The sequence below is a fragment of the Cydia strobilella genome, chromosome 15 (assembly GCF_947568885.1).
Source record: "Cydia strobilella chromosome 15, ilCydStro3.1, whole genome shotgun sequence".
Classification (NCBI taxonomy): domain Eukaryota; kingdom Metazoa; phylum Arthropoda; class Insecta; order Lepidoptera; family Tortricidae; genus Cydia; species Cydia strobilella.
Window position 1 is genome coordinate 11,600,959 of NC_086055.1, and position 12,425 is coordinate 11,613,383.

Genomic DNA, 12,425 nt, shown 5'->3' on the forward strand with positions numbered 1-12,425 from the left:
TGTCAACTCTCAAAATGTACCCCTTGACGCACGTGCAATTTTATATAGGTACATATAATTATGTATTTATCCCTCGATTGATATAGGTATTTAGTGTACCTAATTACCTATTCATAGTCATCATCTCCATCATCTTCCTCGCGTTGTCCCGGCATTTTGCCACGGCTCATGGGAGCCTGGGGTCCGCTTGGCAACTAATCCCAAGAATTGCCGTAGCCACTAGTTGTTACGAAAGCGACTGCCATCTGACCTTCCAACCCAGAGGGGAAACTATTGTGATATTAGTATTTACAAGCCCTTAAGGTCAAGTTGGGCAAGTGAAACATACTTTATTTTGCTTGGGGCAAGAGAAACATTATGATGAAGATTCCATAAAAGTGTTTCCCTTGTCCCGGTGTTTCTCTTACCCCACCTGACCTTATGTTATTTTTCATGTTGCCAGGCAATCAACTTCATGATAGCATTATTTAAAATTAACCCTTGAAATTGTTAGCAAGACAATTTTTCATTTCGTATTCCATTTCCAATCATTTCATTTTTCCCCTAATGTCATTCAGGGTGACTCATTGCATTTAATTTGCACATACGTGCTCCCACTCGCACTCCCACTCAAAAATATCATTCTGTCTGCTGTCGAGCAGTTAGTGGGCAGTGAGAATTGAGTTAACACGTCGCAATTTGTCCGTACCGTGTAGGTACTCTATCACACTCGAAATTCGCATTGCTTGTCAAAAACTGATGCATCATCATTGGGAAATCCGGACAAAGCCAGACGAAGACAACATTCGGGTATAGTGCTTACGCGAGCGGCAGTGCGCGTGCGTTATCCTCCCACGTGCGTCTCTTTCCCTCCCCGGGCGCACGTGCCCCGTCCCTCTTACTCCCAGAGGGTCGATCTATACGACGCTAGGTACGGCTACGGCATGGTGCTGTACCGTCGTTAGTACGCAGGTTTCTCGCGTCAGACTTAAACGCCAGTCGGCAGTTTGGCAACGGAACGCTCCCCGCGGCCGCAATAATGTCGCGCGTCGTGCTTTTTATTAGTGTTTTTACCATATTTTTGGACGTCCTCCATGCTGGCCAGGTAAGTCGACACCAGTCCTACCCTTATTCTGTGTATTTTCTACGTAATTCTGTGTCGGCGAATACCGAGGCCACTAAGTCGAAAATCGATTGGACGCGTTCGAATTTGTTTTCACGTTGGGTGTAAAATAGTAGCTGAAAGGAGTCGAACGATTGATAGAGACGCCTCGGCCATAAAATTCTTGTTTAACAGCGTTTTTAAAGAAAATCGGCGTTCTTATTAAAAAAAATACTTAAAACAGATTGCGTAACTGTAAAAAACATAATTATGCCATTGAACATTTTGCGATTCTTTACGCACTTTTTATTGAAGTTGGACATGATTAAATATTATGTCCTTGCATAATAAGTAGTATAGCAATAACCGCGAATAAATTAACGCAACCAGTTAACTTCAATTAGCTAATTCTGTCGAACTTTTAATGAACAATATACATATACCTATAGTTTATACCTATTCTCATGTTTACTTTTAGTTTACTAACGTAGGACTGGTATAACTACTGGTGCTGCTTATAAATTTAAAAACGAAGCGTTTTTGCAAATCAATTTATAATTACCGTTGTTCCTTAACAACAATTTCTTACAAGACAAACCGGTCTACAAACATTGGCGAGCTTTTTATACATGTTTATACTAAGTTTATAAATATATTCCAGACATTATACGTTTTTTTATATGTAAACTGTGTCCAAAACGTCAGCACTTTCTACGCTAACGTTAACTGTCCAACTTTCATCCGGCCGTAAAACGTAAAACCCAGCGATGGGCAATATTTGACAATGCTTACAGGGTAGAACAATAGCTTTCCTTTATAGCGCTATATATTTTATGCTATCGTATCATTTAACTGCTAACGAGATCTTTGGTTACACAACGGGAGGGCTGGTTGCCTGTAACAGTAAGATTTATTGTTTTACTTGATTTATAGTTCAACCAAACCACAGTAAAAGAAGCTCAAAAAAAAAATTGACAGATACATGGGTACCTAAATAATTGTTACATTTACAAGATTTGTTTTTGACAAGCACGTACGTATCTGTCATTCGTTTCATTCATTAAACATTTAACTCAGAAACTCCGTGTCAGGTATAATTTTAACGGTTAAGTAGTAAGTAAAGATGTTATGCAAAAAATACCACTAAAAGGTAGAGCCTTACAATAACGGCATCGAGGGCCAATTAAATAATCGTTCTTAAAAACCAGCCAAGTGCGAGTCGGACTCGCCCACCGAGGGATCCGTACTTTTTAGTATTTGTTGTTATAGCGGCAACAGAAATACATCATCTGTGAAAATTTCAACTGTCTAGCTATCACGGTCAGCCTGGTGAAAGACAGACGGACAGACGGACAGCGGAGTCTTAGTAATAGGGTCCCGTTTTTACCCTTTGGGTACGGAACCCTAAAAAAACTAAAAAAGTGACTAAGAATCGAATAAGCTCCCTAAAAACTAAAAGAACCTTGTAGTTTCACAAGACTTACAAGCTTGATAATTCTATTACGGGCTCATGAGGCTGCAAATGAAGCTTGGGGAGGAACGCTGCCAAGTCTTTTAGTCTGTAAGCACCCTTCTCGCCTCGTGTCTTAGCTCACCTAATTTATTGTCTTTCTACTCCGGGATTAAAGGCAGCTAGGTGGAGCTTTTTACGTAATAGAAAATTGGTACTAACTTTATTATGACGACATTAAGAAGAGGTTCTTTGATCTACGTCCGCGAAAAAAGTCTATTTGCCTGTATCGGTTTCCGGACTTTCCGGCCTTATGATTGAGTCGAGTTTTGAGGAAGGCGAGTTTTTCAAGTCTACAACGAAGAAGTGTGATATTGAAGACTTCGTTAGCTTAAAGGGAGTTTAGGAACCCGCTGTATGAAATTGGTATATATCCTGAAAAGTTTTTATATACCTAATAAAAAACTGCAAAAAAATCACGTTTGTTGCATGGGAGACACACGGACAGACAGACGGACGGACAGCGGAGTCTTAGTAATAGGGTCCCGTTTTTACCCTTTGGGTACGGAACCCTAAAAACGACAAGAAGCCAATGCACTACGACAAATATCTAATGATTCATTTTACAAGATATTCTAATTAGACATGCCATTTGTACTTTATTTAAACTTTTATATAGGTACGAAGATAAATGCTACAATACATCGACATCGAGGAGGACATAAAACCACCCAAGCCTCTTACAAACTCGACAATTTTTACAAGTACTCCTGAGGTTGCAATGCCTAGGAGCATTGCCAACCCAACGCCGCCAAGTACAGCCAAATGTTGTCAAGTATAACCAAGTGTTACAAAGTCAAGGCACCCTCGTCCGTGTTGACGACGTAATTTATTACTTGTGTGGAAGTTAGCGCGATTTCTTTCGGGTCGCAAAAGAGGGTAACAATGAGAAACAAATGCGCAATGCGTAAAAATACTTTGTCAATGCTCGCAGCATGTAGATAGGGAGTTTCAAGTTTTAGATGTTGTTTTCAAACATTTCGTGCACGGCGACGCTGTGTCGGGTTGATGTCAGTCAGTGACATAATGTTCAAAATACGATTTACTCTGTTGAATTTAATATTATACAATACCATGTCCTTATCAACCCACTAGTCAAAATGCAAATCGGTCTTGACAGTTAATAATAATCTTGAGAGATATTTCAATCAACATATGACAAGACAAATGAAAGGTCCAATTTTTCTGTAGGTATACACTCTACACATGCACACAGCAAAGTAAGCGAATGAGTTGATTTTATAAAAATGCTGCGAAAGTGTAAAAAAAAAACTTAAGCTCGGCCGAATTTCACCAGGATTAGTTTATATAGCTCCAGTTTATAAAATAAACGAAATAGAGCAAAAACAAGTTTTGTATGAAAAACTAAAGTCGCTGTATTTTTTTAACTATGGTATCTGAAGCTACATAAACTAATTACAGACATAGATATGCCTTATCCCATTGTAAGTACAAAGTTTCAGAACAAACTAGCTATTCGTTTTGTAAATGAGAACGTAACTACGTTTAGTATAGAGAACCGAGCTTACCGGGCTTGAGAATCGTCATAATGCGGCTAAGAAACTACAGTGATACAGCAGATCGTAAAAATTGACGCAGTCAATACTGGCTACTGCTGCCAAGTGGAACGCCTAAGTAGCCTACTTACTGTGTTCCCCCTGGAGCTATAACAATCATAAGTTCGGACTTCGAATGGGAATTTCGAGTAAGTGGAACAAATGTTTTATACCGCTAAAGCATTTGCGCTCCTATTTTTGCGTCGACTTTAACTTCTGTGTGTCAATGATTGGCACCCTAATAATGGGTTCTCTCTAAAAAGTTACCTATTAAACGTCAAAAAGAATATCAGTGTTCGGCGCCCATATTCTGATGGATTGAAATGTGGTTCTTTATTCTTTATTCAAACAAACACAAGTATAAGTTTACAGCGACCTACGCCAAGACACTTATACTGTTAATACATAGTCAGTATCATAAACATGTATACATTTTTCGAACTACGAGTATCTCTAGGAACTTAAATTAAACATACATACTACAAAGTTACATAGGTAGAGTTTAAAAAAATCCTGACACTACTTTGTAAGGACGGCCACTTGTCTGCGAATATGTCAGCGTTTTGGATTGAAGCTAAGAAGTTATTTAGTAATTCTATTGCTCGGTACGTGGGTGCGTTTGAACCGTGATAGGTGCGGACATTTGGATATGCGAAAAGGTTTCTGGCTCTACGTGCGCTACGCCCTACTGCAGCTATGTAGTTGTCTGGGGTAAAAATACGCATACGCTCCAGAACAGATGGGTTGTCAATTTGATTTCTTAGAAGTAGACAGTAGTGTAAGGCAAGCGTTTGCTTACGCCTTAGCTCGAGAGACTCAAACCCTACCATTCCCAGTACAAAGGATGACGGAAATAAGTACGGGTAGTATCCATAATACCTTTTGTAAAGGTTCAACGTATCAATCATTAAAGGGACGCTGCTATTAATTGTAGGTAGTGTTATCTTACTGCTGTGACCACCAGGTGGAAAATCAGCAATGTGGTGGACGGATCAAAGACACGTCGGTCCTCTACAAGTCTACGCGAATGCACAAGGATGTCGAGAATTTTCGAAGAACGGCATTTTGTGAAACAGTCTTATCTCGTCGTAGCAACAACGAACACTCTGATATTCCATCTTCAAAAAAAGTGACGTAATTTCGTATTGGCTTCAGCTTTGTTATTGAGCATTTGGTTCCGAATTAACGTGACGGCACAGAACTTCCTGAGTGCCTAGCCAAGATGTAATAACATATACTAATCTTTGGCCAAGATGCCAATCGTTTGCGCTACGACAACGAAACGCTGTCTCTCTATCGCACTAATATGTGAGAGTGATAGAGATAGAAAGCGTTTCGTTGTCGTTGTGCAAACGATTGGCATCTTGGCTAACCCCTGATCAGCCGGATATAGCTTATTGTCATTGTCCCCATACTGTGGGGTAACTTCAATGAAGAAGTAGCCTCTTGTCCGTGTATGATAAAGATTTTGACCGAATTCTTACCATCTTTTTGAATTTTCTTTTGAATTGGTTTTTTCTGCTCTACACAGAACAACCGAGGTTTGAACCCGCGATTTCTGACCACCACACACATATGAAAGTGAAAGGTTAATGAATGGCGAGCATTATTCATATTGCATCACATCATATTACGACTACCGTTGGTTGATGCGCAAAACGATATCATACATCAGATTACTTGAACATTTTATAAACAAGCTACTTTATTGCGTGAAGGTGGTGATTTAATTGAAGTGTGTATGAAGGTCGGTTAATAAGTACTTATAATTATAATGAAACGAATTCGCAGTTACTGTATTCTAAATAAATAGAATAATGTAGCGCGCGGCGATAAGAGACCTATTACTATATTCTGTATATCTACAATGAATGAATGAATTGGATAGGAAAGTGGTTATGGTACGCTAAACATGATTTCTTTTACGGAAGTAGCTATCGGATATAGTGTACAGCGAGACATTTCTTTCAATAAACAGTGGAAATATCATTATAAACGGCAAACTTTAATAATATTACGATGTTTATAGTGTCAATCGTCCTACTATTTGTTACTGCATAGTATCTGCAAAGTTAGCTTAGTTAGACGAACTCTATCATATCATATACAAAACAAATACTCTTTATTAGTAATAATGTAATAAAGAGTATTAGACCCCTTAAGAGAAGAGAATATTACTGAAAAAAAATAGCACCCAAGCTAAATACATATAATCACAGCGGCGTCAAATAATCTGAACGATAATTTAAACTGAACAACTCTCTAGTGTATTTTCTATGTATGAGTGTAGTGTATTCTTAATGTACTGTTAGTCCAAGATAAATACTTAGGTACATTTAAATGTTAACTTTTTATTTCTATTTTGTTCCTTTGATGCCAGCAACACACATGGCCGTATTTGCCCAAATATTCGTGTTGCGTCTTCCTTTAAAATGTCAAACGAAATTGAAGCAGCCATAATCCGTGATAACAAACCGAGAGGTGTATTTTTGGAATGAAAGAAAACCAGAAGAAAACGTAAGCGATCAAATTGAAGTAATACGTTTGAACTACATACATCAATTTAGTCCTTTAAATAGCTTAAACAAACGTACATTTCTTTAATAACAAAAGGTAGAAAAAGGTAAAAGGTAGGTGTAGGTTTTACATTATCTAAAATCATTAACCTCCGCCTGCAAATCCCTTTTATCTAAATGAAAGCTCAGGCTGTCGCCTGTTTTAAAGGACGTGAAGTCTGCGGCGGTCAAAACTGTCCAAGTACATTTTCAATTTAAATACAAGGCTCCTTAAAGTAGAATTACCCTTCTAAAGACACTTACTTGGTTTAAATTGTTAACCGTTTTAGTATTTTTTGTTTTTGTATCTCTCTTGGGACATGGACGTAGTAGTTTGCTGCTAAGATATTTAAACTGTTCTCGCAGTTTGGAATTGTTCCTTAAAATAAAACTTGTAAACATTTTTATAAATCTCTCGCATGAATCGAATAACAGTTTATTATTGTGTGATTAGTTGAAATAGATTTCATTCATAAGTAATCAAGTAAAGTAAGTTAAGTCATAGTTATTAAAATCATAGTAACAATTCTGAAAGAGGTTTAGCCTTTAAATTAGAAGATTTTTTTATCTCGGCCTATTTTTAAGGTCCGAACTCTATCCACCCAGCGCAGAGAGATACAAAGCATACGGAAAAATAATGCAAACAGAAAATGTTGCATATTTAGGATTCCCTCCCTCTGACCTCTATAAATCTGCCTGAACTATCCCTCTTTTGTTCAAAGGAGGATTAAATCGAGAAAAGTGAAAGAGTACCTACATTTTTAATTACCGCCGGGCGTTGGCGCTAAGCGAAGATTCCAGATTAAAATAAATTTTCTGCTATTTTCGGGGTATATTCGACAATTGTCGGGGTTGCGGTTGTAATGGCGTTTCTTTCTGAGGATTTCGGGATTCCAAAAGGCTTTGGCGGGTATTGTTTCTAAATCGTTATGGAGTGCTTTTGTGTTTTGAGTGGGTTTGGATGTTTTTAGGATGAGCCGGGGAGACTTGTATGTCGTTTCAAATGGTCATATTGGAAATGTAATTTTGATGACACAAATTTTACGAGAATGTTCGCCATTACTACTCAATATCGCTGCTATGTTTATTGGTAGGTACTTATTTCAAGACTTTCCATCCCTGTCTAATCCCTGTCTACAATCTACATTAGGGTGGATACGAAATCCGGCAAACGTGAACCCTAAAATCTAATACAACGAGTAAACTTAGGACAACTGAGTACTGAGCGGTCTGGCAGGACCTGGCTTAGCCAAAGTCTCATTCTGGACAAGTGATAAGGAAACTGTCTGTGGGATTCACATTGTTTGGATTCATGTGTAGAGTGGGTAAGTTATAACTTAGCTCCGTATGCAGAGCGTTAGTAGAACTGAGTTTTGAGACTAAAACTAGTTTATCCTCTAGCGTCCCTCGGTCTTAATACTAGTACATCATGTAAATCATTATTAAATAGAACAGTTCCTTGTTTTTTGTTTCGTCCGATTTTAAAATTAAACTTATTATATTTTCTATGTATACCATTGATTCAAACTTGACTGCCAAATTTTTTTGTATGGTGGGCCGCTAGAATTTAAATATTTAAATTTTTACTCACTTAGCATAATAGAAACCATCTTCAAGAAGCCAAGTTTTGAACCAACCCGCAGTTGGTCATAATAACTTCTTACCAACAGCCTCAGTTAAACGGTAGACCTACAGTTTTGTTCTGTTCAGTTGAGTTACTTATCTTAGTATTCAAATGCACTTTTTAAAGCATGAATCAGTTTATTTTGCTCATTTTTATCCGCTCTGCCGTGTGGCCGCACTATTTTTAATTCTGTGAATCAGAACACTGTTACGATCCATTAAATGCATATAAACGTACGGTATATTTAGAACCTACGATCAATATATTTTCGTTGACTACAGTGTAGCATAAAGCTACCACTAAATATTTATTATACCTACTAAAGCAGGTAAATAGGATCAACCGCCTCTCTGGTCCCTTTGGCGACTCACGGGCCAATTCGAGTTTAGGATATTAAAACTGCTTCCAATATGATACTGATCTAATAACTAAAACTCTCATTGGCCTGTCACACTTCCTACCTGTATAGAAAAACTAGCAGTATTAACAGGTGAAAATTTTGTCTTATTAAACGTAAGAAAAAGCCAGCATAATTAAGTTTTAGATACCAATATTTTTTGACCCACTATTAGGATTACATTAGTTAAATTAAAACCTTGACCTCTGATAACCTTGCATGTAAAATTGAGCAAGTAAAGGAACTAAAGACCTTCATGTTCATTTCTTTCATAATACAAACCAGCTATACATCAACCAAATTCGCATCCTAAATACAAGAACCATGTGCAACAATGCTGATGCACAAAACCACCCTGCTACGGTATGCAGCTAGTAACAAAACTAACAAATGGCTGCAACTTTAGTGCCAAGAGCCCAATAACTCTTTTAAAACGGTCTTTGCTGGATTTAATTGCGAGCATGTTCGGGGATTCATGGGGGCGCATTTGTTCCTGGATACTAGTAATAGCTTGGATGAATTGTTCGAGGAGACTGATTTGGGGATATTCGGCTATTTGCTCTACAGTCGCCATCAGATACATCGGAGCGGCCAAAGTGATCACACATATCTGAGCACGCCTCTATTGATATGGCGTTAGAGTGCTTGTTCTGCAGATATTTGTGAATACCTTGGCCGGTTCGATGTATCTCATGGCGACTGTACTTATAAATATGATTGTCGCCCTGGTGGCTAAGGGATATTAGGGATACATTAGTTATTTGACAGTTTATAACTGTCAATAAGTAGTATGAGGATGTCGTGGCATGATACTTCACATTTCTTTCACACTTTCGCAAGAAGCCAAAACTGCCCATTGTGCAAATTGGTAATTAATTTTGTAGCTGTTTTCTTTCTGTATTGTTTTTTATTGAGGTGTGCAATAAAGACTATTTGTATTGTATTGTATTTCGTAAGAAATGTGGTATCAATAAATATGTGAATGATAAGATTCGCGTCGAAGAATAAAGATTAGATTAAGTGCCAATAACTAAAAGTAACCAACAGAGTACCTTTAAAATTCGAATGAATTTTTTGACTTCTCCCAACCGCGAAATGAAGAAGTGTGCGCCGCAAGCGAAATTAATGAAACTGTTGTTTAATTGAATTAATGCGCTCAACTGGCCGTTGAACTCACTCGGGAGATTAGGAGCCCCCGCTAAACGGCTTCCACGCCGAACTATCTCACCCACTATTATATAAGAATATTAAGTTAAAAACTTAAATTAAGAAAACAGCGGCGAGGCTTGAGGTGTTTCTTATCTAGTATTTATTGTTTATAACATGCTAATGCTGTGCAACTTTTGATAAAGTCGGCTTTGTGCTGATGGATTTAAACGTAGTGAAAGGTGGAGATTTAAGCTAACCTTTTCAATATAGTTAGCCATGTGACCCCAAATGAAAATATTTTAGGTAGGTACCGATTCTGTTACTTCCACTGTAATGTATTGAAATCCCACGGAATAATAGTTTTGCCACCACTAGTGTAATTACCCCAGATTAACTTGAATAAGAAAACTAGTACCAAAAGGAAAGCCCATGTAGTTACGTACTGTTTTCTGAATGGATATTACTGGATTTTTGGATTTGGACCTGGGAAAATACCCGCGCCCCTCTTGACGACTACGTCCGCCCCGCTGAAACGCTTCCCGCTGGGCATAAACAGCCGTGGCCGCCCGGAAAGCCTTGAACCGATTGCGCTCTCGGGCCGGCCGTAGCAAGGAGAACATGCTGAAGTGGGGCGCCCTAAGCGGCTCAGACACCCAATGCCAATGTGGTACGGCTCCACAAACGATGGAGCACATGATATCCTGTCCAGCATGCCCGCAGGCCTGCTCTGAGCGGGATCTCCCTGATGCGACAGACAGGGCGATAAATGTCGCTACCTTCTGGTCCCGCACAGTCTGAAACCATCGACACGAGAAGAAGAAGACTGGATTTTGACAAAGGTTACTGTGTACTATATTTTTATACATTTTACAAAATAAACGAGAAAACAGACACAGTTGGTTCATTAACTAGGGAGACAACTGTTCTTTGATTCTGCATTAATGAACAAAAGTTACCTACAGCCAAATTGTAAAAGACGAGCAATAATCTCGTTAAAGAAATCATCATTTGTAAATGCTATGCTATGGCAGTACTTGGAGTTCCATAAAGTTTTGACAGGTTTTTACGAGAACCAAGAAATTAGTCTGACAATTTATAATAAATTGAAATATTAAGGGTGTTATTTATTTTAGATTTAGGTTTAGACCGGAAAATCGGCCTCGGTTGTATAGCGTGTCATAAAAATTAATTAAGTAAATGTTGGAAAGACCATTTCTCGTCAGTCATTATAACATTAGGTCAGTTAGCCGGCCAAATTTGTATAACGATACTTATATTGAGGTAATAATAATAATTAAATACAAGTAAAACCAGTAGCTATGTTTATGTTTCTCTCTGTATATGATCGAGTAACAGCGATCTTTGGCCAAACTATACGAATCAACTAAGAGCTATCTACGTAAGCCTTATTGTTGTTTACAACCGTGCCAATGCCAAGTCGTTGAGGTGCCAGCGAGTGCGCCAGATTTCACTTAGCTACGATGGGTACTCTTTGGAATCTAATCCCTCGCCCGCAAGATGGCGCCACCATATTACGTTGGAGCTAAGCCGCGCCGCAGTACGTAGATTATATTTAATGTTAGTACGTTAGGTAGTGTGCAGAGGGAAAATTAGATGAAATGTCGTGTGAGAGATTTATTTACAATTTTACAGTAAGGGTACAGAGGCTCTACCGCGAAACTTTAATTTCGAAATTTCTTATATGCGCGCGCGATAAAGAGGCAGATATAGTTTTTCGATTTCTCGATGTTGGCGGTAGGCCTTTTTGACTCATTACAGTTTTGTGATAGTGTACCAAATAATATAATCAAATAAACATGAATAGAGTAGGTAACAGAGTGGTAAGAATAGATGAAAAGTTGAAAACATATGCTTCGCTGCGCCGACCGTAAATAAATGGGACTAGGGAAAGCTAGTTAGTTATTTAAGTAGTAGTTTTATTTATTTAAGTTATTGTAATAATATAGTCTGTAAGGTAGCCGTAATATGGGCCTTGTTGCCTGATTAAAATTATTAAATAAATAAATAAATAAATAAATAAGTATTTGTTCTTAAGAACTATTATATAATCTGTGCCTTAGGACTATAATTGGCGATGAGGCTTGTATTGAGGAAAATGGGGACTATGTTTGTATGGGCACCTTTATGATCAGTTTGCTGCTCTTAGATTATTCATTATGATAGGCTAAAGTTTTTCCTAACACCATTGTTTACAAAGGTAAAGATATCTAAAGCGAATAACCATGATGAAGTTGCCAGGAAATGCCAACGAAGATACGAATTTATTGTACTAACCAAATTTATGGTCAGCAGCAAAAATTGTAAAGCGGGCGAAGTGTTCCAAATGATCTGGACACAACTGAATGAATGTGTACTACTAAGATAATAAAATACTAAGAAATGAAACCATGAACACCTCACCCGCTTAGCCACTTATATGTATTGCTTTACAAAAGTTAACTTATTTCTCAGTCTGAAAGGGTATTTATGTTAACAGAAAGTGAACTAAAGTTGGATTTTAAAATCTTAAATGGCCTTGACCGAGCTAAGCTT

General features: G+C 38.0%; 1 protein-coding gene across 3 annotated transcripts in view; it reads left to right on the forward strand.

Annotated features, from left to right (window-relative positions):
- The first annotated feature begins 927 nt into the window (after positions 1–927).
- The window catches only part of LOC134747570 (amyloid-beta-like protein), a 173,738-nt gene continuing 162,240 nt past the window's right edge, over positions 928–12,425 (forward strand). For 2 of the 3 annotated variants that reach the window (XM_063682157.1, XM_063682158.1), the window contains exon 1: positions 928–1,084. In XM_063682157.1, the coding sequence (XP_063538227.1) occupies positions 1,019–1,084 (66 nt within the window). In that variant the 5' untranslated portion in view covers positions 928–1,018. The remainder of the gene's footprint in view (positions 1,085–12,425) is intronic. The other variant, XM_063682156.1, reaches the window with a different exon arrangement.